The following is a 16,357-nucleotide window of genomic DNA, read 5'->3' on the forward strand; positions in this document are numbered from 1 at the left end:
TTCCAAGCGAATATGCATTGACTTTAGAAAGCTAAACCAGGTAAGTGTGTTCAATGCTGAACCAATGCCTGATCCCGAGGAAATATTTGCCAAGATTGGACAGAGTAAGTATTTTACAAAAGTAGAAAGTTGAATGAAAGAGAGAAAAATTATTCTGTGATTGAAAAAGAGTGTTTAGCAATTGTGTGGGCTGTAAGAAAGTTTCAAGCATACTTGTATGGTAGGACTTTCATCCTTCAGACAGATCATCAACCATTGGTGTATCTGAACAGATCAAAAGTCTCAAATGATAGGTTGATGCGTTGGGCCATCTTTTTACAATCTTATAATTTTGTAGTTCAAGCAATCAAAGGTATTGACAACATTGGTGCAGACTTTTTGAGTCGCGATGTTTTGTAAATATTGTCGTTTCATATTAACGCTCAAAAATAAGGTTCCCAATTTTGAACCTTGAGAGGGGAGGTATTGTCACAATTCGAGTTTGTTTTATTATGCTTTTTATGGCGTTCCATAGTTTGTTCTCATCATATAGTCGTTACGGATAGTTGGTCACGGCTGTCAGACCGGTTTGTAAATGCTTACGTGTTAGTTCTGACCGGGCCGTGGAAGTGGGAAGATGTGTCCGCCCAATGTATGAAAATGATAGACCTGTGTGGTCGAGAGTTTTACCTTTGTGGTTTACTGGGCCTGCGTTGTATGTACATTTACATGTTAACATGTTACATGTTACTCTATTTAAATTTATGTAACCAGTTTATTTGTATTACACAATATACCCGACATATGCAAGTTTTCAGTATATAATGTATATGTAAAAACCCCGACTGTTACTGTGTAATTATAGGTGACCAGCTGTGTGTGTTATTGTATGGCTCGAGCAGGTGCTCGCAACATGTATAACATGGCGTTCTGAGATATTTGAACAGCATTGGAGAACGACCTATAGAAGTACAGGAAATACGTTCACGGCTACAGAAAAGTTGAGCGAGTGATGGACAAAGTGTCACCACGTGTCTGAAGATAGCCAACTACTGTTGTGTAAAGTGTGGTAACTCTTTAGTCAACGTATTTTGTTTCGCCATCCTGTGTAACATATTTCGAATTCAAGAGACAAGTCTGCTGGGTTTTTTTTTTTTTTTTTTTTTACATAAGGCAACATAACGTAACATTTAGCTTTAGTCGGGTACACGTGTAATCGTCTGTAAATTCATATTTCTTTTTGTTTTGTTATATTTTTGGTTTGTTTTTGTGTGTATGAACGTTGTTGTGTGCATGCGTGTGTTTGAGTGTAGATGTTACTTGCTATATTAATGACCACGATAATAAACTTATCTGCACATACTCTTGATCTTTCTTCAAAGAACGGTTTGCAGCGAGGGATTATGTCCATGCCATTATCACAAATTGTGCCAATTGTAATGTTATTTTCACACTAAACATATCACTGTTATGATTTCGACAATGTGAAAATATTCAGTGGATGAATTATACTATGTTGCTATTGAAAAATATGAAAGAATAAATAGTAATACGCGCCTGCAGTGGACAAGAGTGTACTTCCCTGGATGTTCGACAGAAGTTTTCAGAACGTGTCGATGAAATACCACGAGAGCCAGCGGTTCTGGAACACCGTGGTCTGGCCACTGCATGTAGTGGAACATACACACGTCACGCTCAACTTTATCCTGAAATTAAACAGTTAATGATCACCTATATGGAGAGTTGGAAATATTGGATATATCTGTTGCAGAGAAAGGTGACGAAAAGATACGTACCAAAATATTATAATTCATATAAATTGAACAAATTGTATACTGATGTTTCATAATCAGAATACGACATTTAAAATTCTGCATTCTGGCACCTGCATCATATTCTTCGATTCTTAATTCATCACATAATGGCCTGCATATTTTATCATGAGTTAATTTCATTATATTGCACTACAATTATGACGGGTAGGCATGATGTTAATATATTTTCAAGGATTTGTCTTTAGTCATTACATAAAATGAAAGTAATATTCCATGCATCTTCCAAATTAGTGTAACCATGCAGGTTAAGAAACTTTTGAGGATGCATTTCAGTCTTAGTTGTAAACGACACCAGGTCTCTTGATATCAACCTCAGATTTACCTCAGTCTTGAGAAACTTCTATAAAATTCCTGCATGAAAGAACTCTAATGTTTAATCCTGTGCAGGTCTTTTACTCGTATATTACAAAATGATATCGCTAAATAAATATAAATATCGCAAATCATGTGCACTATAACTTTGAGCTTGACAGTTTTTAAGGAAGATATGCAAGATTTAAGCTCTTCAATCCTCAGTAGCTACATGGCTCATACGCAAATGTTACCTTCCATTTTCTAGAATTTTGGTATACTCTATCGAAACTTGCTAAAAATTTCTAAAAAATGATGAAAATGAAAACCAAATGTTTTATCAGGTAAAACAAATACATTTGCCATATGGAATGCAATCTATTCCCATGTTTGAACATGATAGAAAATTTACAAGTTCCTTATGTTTTAGGAATTTTATACAAAACACATATTAAAATTACATTATATTATGCTAATTACGGTAAAACGTGCATACACCTTTCCTGATCAATACTGTCGGTGCTACTCCATTTCCAGTACTAAATGTATATCCTAGAATGCAGCTATTTACATGTATGCAAACTAAACTCACTAGTAAATGTACCTCTTTGAATTCAACTATATATGTATACCAATCCCACTACTAAATGTACCTTCTTGAATTCAATTACATATGCATACCAAACTCAAAATACTAATTAAATGACGATTTAAAGTCTTCAAACATTTATTGTAGCAGTCTAACTGTCATGCTGTAAAGCTTTAATTAAACTGATCCAGTTATTACAAAATTTCCAACATTACAACTGAAGCACGTAAATACAAAACGTTCTACATAAAACATATTTGTTTGGAAGTTAGTAATGTGTTTATGTATGCATTTGCGATCAAGGTAGAAATTGTTAATTGTTACCTTTTAATGTTACAGTTAGAGTGGTAAAGGTGGAAATGGGAACAATCTAAGCTTTACCAAATTAACTTTAGCAATGTAGTGCAATTTATCTTCATCGTATGTTGTAAATTCCACAATCTTGAACTATCCAAAAACAAAATTAGGCAACAAACTGTGAATTATACATTAGATATAAAGCATACTATGTTCATTACGGTATGTGGTGCAATTCACTAGATGCAAGGTGAAGACAACGAACAGTGATCAATCTCATAACTCTTACAAGCAATACAAAATAGATAATTGGGCAAACACGGACCCCTGGCCACACCAGAGGTGGGATCAGGTGCCTAGGAGGAGTAAGCATCCCCTGTTGACCGGTCACACCCGCCGTGAGCCCCATATCCTGATCAGGTAAACGGAGTTATCCGCAGTCAAAATCAGTGTGCCAAGAACGGCTTAACAATCGGTATGAAACACGTCAGTCAGCATTTAACCCAATGCAAGGTTGTATTGACGAACTAGATCGTTATAACGACCATATAATTTGCGAAATGCTGACTGCAGTCGAGACTGTTGAAATCCCTGTACCATCAACTTGTTTGTCAGTAGCTTACCTCGATTTAAAAACTGACTATATGCAGAACAAACCCTTGCATATTGAATCAGTTGAGAGATATAAACACCATATGCAGGTGATAATGGAATATTGCTACATAAATGTGGAAAGTTGACGATGGAGAAGCTGAAATCATCCCGTTTGTCATACAGTTGAGTTGTTAGTTTGCCGTTAATGTCTACTTTCCATAAAATATCTAAGTATGAAGCAGAAGTGGATGACTCTGTGGTGTCCTTTATTTCGAGCTCACAGGGATATATCAAATCGAGATATGAATGAAAGCTATCATTGTTAATAGACAAAACGTCATCGATATATCTAAAAGTCGAATTGAAGGTCACAGCGAGAGCTTTTTTCTTCTCGCTTAGAAGTTTTTGAATAAATTCTGCTTCATATGAATATAAAAACAGGTCAGCTAACAAAGGAACACAATTCGTGCCCATGGGAATTCCAACAGACTGTTGGAAGACCTGATCACCAAAGACCACGAAGATATTGTCAATGAGGAACTCTAGCATATTTTTTATTTCAACTTCAGAGTACTTGTGCGTGGAATCAGAGTGGTGTTTAACAAATTAAGTATTTGAATGACTGATCACTAGATATGAATATTTCCGTTATCAGGATATCCTCAATTTGATTCCTGTCATGTTCAGACTCAATATACATAGAGAGATAGTGTAAATTAAAGTATGGTTTATCATTTTATTATAAGCACATAACCTTTCATCTAGTTGTCTTCATAATCCACTTTTGATCAATTATATAGGTGCACATTTTCTGCATGACAATTTTAATCTTATATTACAGATAATTCTGCTTCACATACTTTAATATAATTTTGGTCATAGCGTGACCCATTTTCTCAGCTGACGTAGAAAATTTAATGACGTAAACATGCAATACTCACGGCGCTATTTTGCAAGCGGAAGTGTCTGATGACGTAGTCAGCGTATACGTTTTCTTTCTGGTTTCGTATGCTGATGTTGCCTTTCTTTATCTTGTCACTGGAATTTGGCCAGTATTGGGCACATTTGTTCTGATAAAGATAAGGTCCAAGTAAGGTTATTATCATAATACAACTTTACTGCGAGTAAGATCACGTTACGTACATGTAGAGCCATGTGATCAGTTTATTATCAACTTATTGCATATGTACAAAATGTATCCCTTGTATGCATGCTATTAAAGATTGATTTTAAATCTATAATATCAAGTCTCTTTCTAACCTTATTTCCCTCTTTGAGATTTGTCAGACAAAGAATTACACTAATGTCTTCTTGCCACACCATTTTCCAGAAATCAACAATTGTCTTTGATTTTGGTCCTGATAAATATAAACAGTCATATTGAAACTCACACAGGAATAAGAGTAAACAAATCACCAAAAAAATGACATGTCCAGTCGTCTATTTTAATGTTACAAATTCACAAAATATGTTGGAATAATAACGCACACTTGAAAATCGATATATGAAGATATATATTGTGTATTTACCTTGCGTTGCAATATACGATTTCTGTCCTTGCACATCCTGTGACCATGACGAAATTGAAGATTAATATTACGAACAAAATTACTCATTGATTTTTCAACAATTTCAATCTGCCTTTCTTGTATAAAAACTAAATGATGGCTACTCATTTGCATTATATATGTAGATTTTATTTCTTTGGCGATACAGTTTTATTTGTGTACTTCATTAACATTAACCACTATAAAAATCGATTCAAATCACTGACCTCAATATAATTCGCGTTAATGTAGTCTGACTCTTTTGGCGATGTTTCCAGAACAACACGTGAATGGTCATCTACTCAAAATAAAATGTACACTGTTGATATTTATCACAACACTTATTACTAGTCCAAAGAACGTCACATTGAGACACTTACACGGGAAAATCGTGGTGTACCGATTTTTGGCAACATTTTCCTGTTTCTTTCCTTCATTACATGGGTGTAGTTCTCCTCTAGGAATTGTCTACAAACACCAGTGAATGAAACGATAAAATTCTATATGTAGAGAAATAATGTTAATGTAATAAGAAATATATATGTAACATTAACAGAATACATTTAATATCCTATTTCTGTACAGAATCGTGAGAACTGATTCTTAATCTTTATTACAAGTCTTCGTCAAATATTTTGAATGACTTGATTCCACACTTACCTGTACAATGAACAAATTAAGACATGAGTTATATTTTCAAAAAAAACAAAAAAACAAAACCCCCATCAGTTTAAAGCCTCCAAGGAAATAATACTAAAACCTTTTGCTAAATAATTTCCATATATCAAGAAATTACAGACACTCATGTACAATATCCACTTAATTTCAATTGAACTATTCATATGTACGATTCATTTGTTACATAATTTTATTAATCAAAAGACGCATACCATGTATTCTTCTTTGAACTTGGCATTCTGATTTTCAGACAAGAGGAATATTGCTGTATCAAAATCTGCGACAGATATGTCTAATTTAGTATTCGTCGTTAGCATTTCCCCGTTAGTTTTTAATTCTAAGCCAGGATTTCCGATTCCACGCATTGCCATATCTTCATGTCTTTTATCACCTGTAAAACATTATGAATTGAATTACGACACGTAATGCTAATGCAAGCCAACAGGAAAAATTAACAACACGATAATATTTACTTTTGCCTGTGCTCAACTCCCCCCCCCCCCCACACTAAATCAATGATTAAAACATAAACATTTCTAACATAGTTACCTTAATAATGAATATTGTTGATATAATATGCCGTACTTGATATTATTAACAATACGGTATCTTTTACAGCAGCAGAATTACCTATTCTCAACGTTTCTGAGACAGACGAAAACGTTACCGTCTCCGTATCTTCATGCTTTCTTTCTTTCTTTCTTCTCCATCTACAGAAAGAAGTTTTAGTTTTGAGAGGAAGGTTTGTCTATATTTCATTTTTAAGGTCTTAAGAATTTTATTTTAACATATCGCTTAAAATTGATTCATTCTTCTGTATAAATTTCACAAAAGAAAATGGTTAAAAATACATTATGTGATTCATTTGTCAATAGATTAACAATAAAATGTACCGTATAAACAGTATCCCTGTGATGATGACGACAATAAGACCCACGGCTCCCACCGCCCCTCCCACCGCTCCTGTTACTGCGCCAGAATCTGTCGTATCGGACTGTGCTGCAGAACCCCCTGACCACGAAGATTCTGATAATGGAAATATTCTCTCAAACGTAGGATAACGGAGAAGAATTGACATAGAACGTTTGTTTTATTGCCTATCTGTTTAGGACAAGAGAAAATTTTGAAAATGTACCATTTTGTTTCAACATAGATCGATTCAATATGCAGTTAACTTGCAATAAAAGATACCACAGATAATCTTCCATATTTGATTCGTACTTGAATATTTCATTGAATATAAATGTAAACGGCAAACCAACAACTCATCTTAATGACAAACGGGATGATTTCATCTTCTCTATCGTCATCTTCCAATATCTATGTAGCAATACTTTATTATCACCTGCGTATGTTGTTTATGTTTTTCAACTGATTTGGTACACATGAGCTTGTTCTGCGTATGAACAGTTTTAACACGAGGCAGGCTAATGACAAACAAGTTTATCTTCTATGTGTTTCAACAGTCTTGTTTAAAGTCAACATTTCGCAAATGTTATGGTAGTTATAACGACCTAGTTTGCTAATACAGTCTGTCATGAGGTTTAATCCTGTCTAACGTCAATTCTTAGGTCGTTATTCAGATTCTGAATTTGATTATGGATTGATTGTATCTTGTTTTAACGTCCCTTTCGAGAATTTTCACTCATATGCAGTAGTCACCAATACCGGTGAAGGGCTTCAAATTTAGACCTAATTTCGGCGTTTACGGCTTTACAAACAAAACAACATCGAAAAATATACTGATTGATATAGAATACATTCCTTTGATAGGTGTTGAACTATCATAACCTGGCATGGTGGAGTTATTTGAATTTCATACTGAACCTGGACGGGTCCAAATACTCGTTTAAGGTCCGATTCGTTAATTGTTGACTCTTGCCGAGTCGTATCCAACTTTAGATGAAGTGTCAAAATTTTGAGTTATGCATGGTGCTCACGACCGCATCAGGTAGTGTTAAGACGCTTGACGAAGAAACAGGTACTATCTATGAAAATGTATATGGTTTGACGGGACGCTGGTACCGAGAACGGAACCCGGGCTTAACATTAGGTATATTAATGCAGGATAACGTAAGATAACTCCAAACGGAGTTACTTCCCCTTTTCAAACATTCAGCGGTGAAAAACTAGAGATTTTTGCATCTGTACAATTACAAAATAGTATCATACGTTTTTTATATACCTGGTATATTTAGCATAACTAGTGATTTACAATCCCAGTTCCACAAAAGCTATAACACAGTAGTGAATTTGACTCGAATATGGGGATATTTCGTCTGATGTAGTAATATCGAATTTTATTTATTTATGGACTTTTAATGACAAATTAAATCTAACAATTATGAGGTTAATGCTAACTGCTACTATCATTTATTCAATAATGCACATTGCAGGATATAATTTTGAATTCGATTGAGAACCGTTCTTAGCGCACTTATTTTTACTACGGATAACTCAGTTTACCTGATCAAGATATAGGGCTCACGGCGGGTGTGACCGGTCGACAGGGGATACTTACTCCTCCTAGGCACAAGATCCCACCTCTGGTATATCCAGGAATCCGTGTTTGCCCAACTCTAAATTTTGTATTGCTTATTTAAGAAATTAACAGCATTTTTGACCTGGTCATGGTCAATCTGAACGGATTTGGATTTGAGACAAATTTTGTGAATCGCGCAAGCGCATAGTCAATATGAACGGATTGTGTCGCGCTCTGAAACTGGTTGGTTCATGGAGAAAAATACGATTTGTAATATAAATATAGAAGTTATGAGATTGATCACAGGATATGGAATGGTTTAAATACTTTGTGGAACTTTGATATACTATTATGCTCCAGGAATTTGTTAGGAATTTATTGCATCGTTGTTGATGTTATCAGAGATTTCAATGAAGGAATAGGCTTATATGGCATCGTTACTAGTTTGATATATTTATTTAGATTATTGCATTGTTATTGATATTATCAGATATTTTATAGAACTTGTGGTAATGATATTAATATATCTATTACTGCAGTAAAATAGTTTAATTCTCCTACATGTTGAGTTGTTGAGTTACACTCCGTTGTTAATATACGGTGACTACTTTAGTACGGTACTGTACAAACACAGTATTATTTTCATACGAAAAGAGTATTAAATCATCAAACTACATCATCTAAAGAGTATGATTACAACATGGAAGATTCCTATCAACTATTATACAACTTTAAGGTATTAGAAGTTGAAGATTAACGTAGTTAAACAACCCCAGACAGTTGAATACTTCGACGAACATCGTAAACGCACGTGCTCAGCACCTTCAAATCTCAGCGAGATTTTATCTTTAATACGTCTTATCATGCAATAAGAATATGTTAGGCAAGACCTACAAGTGTCAAAAACTTACATTTAACTCTCTTGATGATGTTAAATATCGGAGATAATCCGTATCAACCGTTTTCTCTGCAGCATATATCTGCACGGTTTACTCTGCAGACAGCCATTTTACTTCATGAATAAGTATGAGGTCGGGGTCACGTGACGTCAACAGGCTATATATTGCCGAACCCGACTGGATTTCAGCACTTCGGTCACCGCATCCCCAGAGATGAGTCAACAACAACTTTTTCAGCCCGACATCCCCAGTCAGAAGGTGCATATTTAACACCTTATTGTTTAGTTGGAAATATTTGCTATTATGTTTCATTCATCAAATATCTCAATTAGCATCACCCTTCTGCATCAGCATCATCATTACCATCCCCTTATTTACTACACCTTCTCCATAGAATAGTCAACATCTTCTCTGGAATTGATTGATATATATTAAGGACTTATTTAATAGCCGTCTACTTAGAATTGTTTGTTTACACAGAAGGTTATCAACCTGTTGGTCAATGTTTTGCACCTTCTAATAGAAGTCAACACCTTCATACACTCAGTGTACCTTCTAATAGTAGTCAACACCTTCATACAATCAGTGTACCTTCTAGTAAAAGTGAAAGTCAGCACCTTCATACATTCTGTGTATTTGAGAGAATATCCGGTCAGCACCCCCAAGATAGGAGAAGGTCAACCCCGAGATCAACCCATGGAATTTACAGAACATATTTTGACTTTGTGTTTTTCTCTTAACCTTAATAAATTTTATAGGAACTTTTAATCATCTTTGTCAATACTTGATTTCAGCCAGGCACAGAAGGGCTCACACACTTTGAAACCATCGAAACCATTAATTATAGTAATTTTACAACTGGTCTTGGTGCGGAACGTTTCAATACTTTAAAAAATACAATCTTGATAATTTGGTAGAAACCGATTGCATGAAGTAATTGTACACAACATCTTACGTCTACAAATTCAAGTGGTACATGTAACTTGACGAAGTGATTGTAAATATATAACCTATGTAGATATATAAGACGATTCTACTTCGATCGATAGCCACATTGTGATTCTTAGTGCGTGAGGAGAAAATCTAAGACATGGGATATATTTGAAATGTAATGTAGAACGTGTGATGATAAACTCCAAAGATCTTGAGGCTTGACCCAGTAAGTCAGCTCATTAAACCAAGGAATCACTTACTTAGCGACAATGACTTACAAACGTAATATTTAACTAGAGATTGTTTTTATGAAAAACAAATGTCTCCCCAGCGCCCTAAACTGGAAGTGATCCAAATGAAACCTCCTCCCCTTAATGTACTGCATGGTATGGAGGAGAAAGCATGAACAGGAGCATGGACATTATGAACTCCAATAAGCTACATAGGAGAAGTGTTCACAAACTAATTTACACCCCACCCCTCATATCCACTATACCTTCAAGGATAACAAATGGACCCTCCTGTTCCGATTTACTATAACTTTTAGAAAAATAATTGGATCCTCCTGTCCCGACAATATGCACATTTACAAATAGCAATGAAGCATTGTACAAAGTTTCAAATCTATCAGATAAGCCATATAAGAGGAGAACTGTTCACAAGCCATTATACATCCTCCACCCTCTTAGATCCACTACAACTTTTAGGAAAATAATTGGATCCTCCTGTATCACCAATTTGCACATCTACAAATGGTAATTAAGGACTGTACAAAGTTCCAAGTCTATCCGATAAGCGATATAGGAGAGAAGCGTTCACAAGATTTTTTGACAGACAGACGGACGGACAGACGACGGACAACAGGCGATCAGCAAAACTCGGTTGAGCTTTCAGCTCAGGTGAGCTAAAATAGAATATTTGTTGGCAAAATATAAGTTAAGCACTTACTTTCACTACAGTTAGGGGACCCCGTCCACCCAGAGGAACACGTGCAGGATCCGTCAACAGCTTTACAAACGTCATGGCAGTTTTGAGAACAATTCTGGGAGCAGTCGAGTCCATATGTTCCTTCGTCACATGCTTAAATACATACACAATGTACATATTCGCAATTAATGAGAAATGAACAAAATTGTTACTATTCTTAACAAACTACATACGTTTGTTGCAGAAACTTCCCAAATATCCTGGTGTACAACCCTCCAGACAAGATCCAGTGATTGGATTACATGTCATGTTTCTGCATTGACTGTTGCAGGGATTTCTACAATCTTTGCCATACTTTCCTGCTGAGCATTCTAGAAGAACATTAGAGGGAAGCAATATAAGATTATCATTTATTGTTCGAGCTTTTCCTGCAAGATGAAAAAGTGTATTTTAAGACATCAAACTGCAACCAATCCCATAAATCATTAAAGGACACAGTATTGAGAACAGGGCAAGCACAGATCCCTGGAAACACCAGAGGTGAAATCAGATGACAAGGAGTACGCATACCCTATTGACCGATCACACCTGTCGTGGACCCTAGATCTTATCAGGTAAACGGAGTAATCCGTAGTCAAAATTAGTATATAAAGAACGGTCTAACAGTTGGTATGAAACACGTCAGACAGCATTCAATATGCATGTATGTCATACATAGTTAAAGCGCACATGTATTTGTATTCTAAAAGTTAATAGTATTATACAAAAAAATTTTGGAAAAAATATGTTTACACTTTAAGATAATTTTTGTACTAATTTTGGGATAATTTGAAATACCAAGGCTGGAAAAGAATTTTTTGATATTTTTAAAGCTATATGATGCAAAGAATATTGACAAGAAACACCGTATTTAGAATTACTCTGTTTGCAGTTGGGAGTCCCCCATCCTGGTTTACATCCGTATGTGCAGCTGCCTGTGATATGGTCACATGACTGATTGACACAGTTCTCATTACATCGTACAGAGCAGTTTTCTCCATACCAACCATCAATGCAAACTAAAAGAAGAGAAATATACAATGATGATAATAATAATACGGCCTTTATTGATCCAGAATTACATATTTAACGGTAACACTAGTTTTCAATATGGGCCTGCATATAACATACATACTGACAGATATTAGTAAAATAATGCATATAATTCTGAATGTAAGATAAATAGGTATAAAATAAAGCTTAAAAAGTATGTTGATGATCTCTAAAATAATTTATCTCAAAACATTAAAAATTACTACGGTAGGTAGAGATATTTTGCCACTGATTTATTTTCTCTAATACCCTAAAAGGTTCAATCCAATGTTATGTTAATCTACGTATTACTATAGGCTACCAATAATCAGTAATGTGCAAATAAAAAACGGAGCAAACTCGTTTTGCAATGCATCCAGGCAAAAATAGCACAAGGCAAATATTTCCATGGATATCATATCTATGTTTCTTTGATATTACTTGATAAATAGCATGTACTTTCAATAAAATCAAAATAAACTTCCATAACACAGCTCATAAAATGTCACATAGCATGTCATATTTCATATCGACATGAAGCCGATCATTTTCATAAAACCTTCAATTTTGAAAGAAAGAAAATATTGACAGGTTTGACAAATTCCTTCATTCACAAACACCATACCATTCAGAATAACAACGTACATTGAATATTTTTGATAAAAGTTTAAAATGAAGAGTGATAGTTTTTTAGGAAAAATATTTACTGGTGTGAAGAGGTTTTACAAACTTTCAAAACTTAAAAAAAAACCACCAAATTTTATCGCATTTGAGAAGTTCCTTTTTCAAATTTTGTGAGCTAACTTAAAACGGCGATTTCAATATTTTATTTCCAACCATCGATAAAACATCAATATTTATACCATAACAAATATTCATTTAGACGGTATTATACAATTACCTTTATCCTCAGAAATTCCTTGAATTGATCTAATGAATATTATTATAATTATTAATCAAAATTGTTATTGCATACATTTACACATATCAGTAATTTGAAACCTAAACAAAAGGCCCTAGGGGCACATCGCTCACCTGAGTCACCTTGGCTCATTAAAGATTTTTCCTATATATCCGCATGTAAAACTTTGAGCCCCTATTGTAACCCATCATACCTCCGGGGGCCATGATTTTAACAAACTTGAATCTGAACTATGTCACGAAGCTCTCATGTAAATTTAAACTTTTCTGGCCCATTAGTTCTTGAGAAGAAGATTTTTAAATGACCTCACCCTATTTTTGCATTTTTGTGATTATCTTCCCTTTGAAAGGGACATTACCCTTCATTTGAGCAAACTTGAAAACCCTTCACCTAAACATACTTTTGGCGAAGTTTGGTTGAAATTGGTCCAGTGGTTCTGGAGAAGTCAAAAATGTAAAAAATTTACAGACAGATGGACGGACGGACAGATGACAGACAACAGGCGATCAGAAAAACTCACTTCAACTTTCAGCTCAGGTGAGCTAAAAATGTTCTGTAGGAGTATTCAATGTTGTTTATTTTCACAATCTTTGAAGAAAAAAAATTGAACACTTGCATGGTGAAGATAGCGAACAGTGATCAATCTCATAACTCCTACAAGTAATACAAAATAGATAGTTGGGCAAACACGGACCCTGGACACACCAGAGGTGGAATCGGGTGTCTAGGAGGAGTAAACATCCCCTGTTGACCGGTCACATCCGCTGTGAGCCCTATATCCTGATCAGGTAAACGGAGTTATCCACAGTCAACATCAGTGTGCCAACAACGGCTTAAAAATCGGCATGAAACACGTCAGACAGCATCTGACTCAACGTGAGGTTGTATTGACGAACTAGATCGTTATAACGACCATAGAATGTGCAAAATGCTGACTTCAATCGAGACTGTTGAAACCCCTGTACCATCAACTTGTTTGCCATTAGCTTACCTCGATTTAAAAACTGAATATACGCAAAACAAGCTCTTGCATATCGAATCAGCTGAGATATGTAAACACCATATTCAGGTGATAATGGAATGTTGCTACATAAATATGGGAAGTTGACGATGAAGAAACTGAAATCATCCCGTTTGTCATACAGTTGAGTTATCAGTTTGCCGTTAATGTCTACTTTCAATAAAATATCTAAGTACGAAGCAGAAGTGGACGACTTTGTGGTGTCCTTTATTTCGAGCTCACAGGGATATATTTGAAATCGACATATGAATGAAAGCTATTATTGTTAATAGACGAAACGTCATCTATGGAAATAGCCATGTTCTGTTCTTTGCAAAATCTAAACATAACGATTATAATTAATTAATACCCGCAAAATTGAATTTGATAAAATCACTGTATTGTTCTCGATTATTTTATGATGGCTATATGTATTACGTAGCAATTTTTTGCGTTTTTAAGATGACAAGATAATCTTCATTTCTAGTTCCGAACAACTGAATAAATGACGATATATTTTCTTCTATCAACAAAAATACCAATTGTCCATTGTCAAGAAGAAATTTAGATTTTATCGTTTTGATATACCACAATGGTTCGACAAAATTTTGAGCTAACTCGATATTAGGGCAAAATCTTCTCAAGAAACAACGGGCCAGAAAAATTGAAATTTACAAAAAAGCTTCCAACATAGTGCGGATACAAGTTTGTTAAAACCCTGCCCCTTGGGGGCCGGTATTACTCGGAAAATATATATAAACTTACAAACATTTGCAAATTGAAATATGCTTTGATGATTTATTTTACAAGATATGTATTTTAACAAACGATTACAATCTATTTTAAGTACATGTAATTGTATCAATGCTTCGACTTGTTTTAAGAATAATCTTAGATTTAGGGAATAAGAGAAGGTCTTACGACGTTTCCATAAGATTTATCTTTTTGATCATTTAGCATTCTCGTTATAAGGAGATCATTATCTCGTTATAACGAAATAGCCAATCCATTATAACAAGATAACTACCTCTTTATAACGAGATACTAAGTCGTTAGAACAAGATACTAACTCGTTATATTCGAGATAATGAATTTGTTATAACGAGATAACTAACTCGTTATATCGAGATAATAACTGATTATAGCGAAATAATCAATTCATTATAACGATATACCAACTCGTTATAACGAGATACTAACTCCTTATAACGAGATGATTAACTCCTGAACTCTTTGAAACGATATTTTGCAGCCATTCACCGGAAATGGTGACGTCTCTATACGAGTGGAACATTTTCGAATGGAACGTAAAGCAATATGAAATTAGTTAAAAGACCCTTGTTACATTTGTTTTCAATCAAGTATGCTCTAAATAGCGATATCATCGCACAGTGTACACAAAAATGGCATTGTTTGGATTATCTTCGATATGTGACAGTAGGATAAGGTCAGTGAGTCTGATGCAATATGTATGTGAATCGTCAACATTTCTGAAGAATGAGTTGTCTTTTCACTGGTAGATTCATTGTCTTTTGTCAGTTATGCCGCACACATGACTCTAGATATGATTTCCACATCACTTCCCGGTCGCGGTAGATCAGTGATGAAGTATTCGCCTTGTAACCGGGAGGTAGTGAGTTCGAGTTCTTCTCATGCCATGACCACCTCAAACCTACGATGTAACCACACATGTAGGTCGCGATTGCTCCTTTACTAAACGCTCGACATTTAAAAGTTAGAATCATAATCTTTCGGATATGACCTTAAAAACTGCAATCCCATATCGCGACAGGCTTTTACACAATAAAAACTCTTGCTACGGTCCTGCGTTCTAAGTATAGATCTAAATTCGCAGTGCTTCACTTACAGCTGGTGACGTCTCAGTGTGAGTTAAAAATTATCGGCGAGACTCGAAACAACTTAGCAATCAACCACACCACTCCCAGTTGTCTCTGAACTTCGTTTTCCAATATGCCTTAGTTATGACAAAACACAATTTGAACAAAATCTGTTGATCAAAAAGTGTTTATCAACACATGCGAGATAGTAAACAACATGAGCAAGAGTATGCAAGAAACTACATCAAATATTACTAAACACCTGGCTACTATTGTACTCCGAGATCAGGGAATAAACCATTGACTCAAGAAACACACGACTATCAGCGCGAAAGGTGGCGTTAGGAAAATGTCAAACATTACATGTAGATGTAATTGACGTCACATAAAAAAGATCAAACGAAGTAAGAACATTACAGTACTCCACTATCCATAAACAAAGATCAAATACTCCAACATACTGGTATGTTCATAA

General features: G+C 35.0%; 1 protein-coding gene across 1 annotated transcript in view; it reads right to left on the reverse strand.

Annotated features, from left to right (window-relative positions):
* LOC125669163 (receptor-type tyrosine-protein phosphatase epsilon-like) overlaps window positions 1–16,357 on the reverse strand; it is a 343,285-nt gene that overhangs the window by 12,287 nt on the left and 314,641 nt on the right. The window contains exons 9-17 of the mRNA XM_056163852.1: window positions 6,704–6,836; window positions 6,441–6,520; window positions 6,023–6,201; window positions 5,513–5,600; window positions 5,360–5,430; window positions 5,115–5,151; window positions 4,846–4,943; window positions 4,527–4,655; window positions 1,537–1,685 (exon numbers count right to left, since the gene is read on the reverse strand). Of these exons, the coding sequence (XP_056019827.1) occupies window positions 1,537–1,685; window positions 4,527–4,655; window positions 4,846–4,943; window positions 5,115–5,151; window positions 5,360–5,430; window positions 5,513–5,600; window positions 6,023–6,201; window positions 6,441–6,520; window positions 6,704–6,836 (964 nt within the window). The remainder of the gene's footprint in view (window positions 1–1,536; window positions 1,686–4,526; window positions 4,656–4,845; window positions 4,944–5,114; window positions 5,152–5,359; window positions 5,431–5,512; window positions 5,601–6,022; window positions 6,202–6,440; window positions 6,521–6,703; window positions 6,837–16,357) is intronic.

This window comes from Ostrea edulis, chromosome 4, assembly GCF_947568905.1.
Source record: "Ostrea edulis chromosome 4, xbOstEdul1.1, whole genome shotgun sequence".
Lineage (NCBI taxonomy): Eukaryota > Metazoa > Mollusca > Bivalvia > Ostreida > Ostreidae > Ostrea > Ostrea edulis.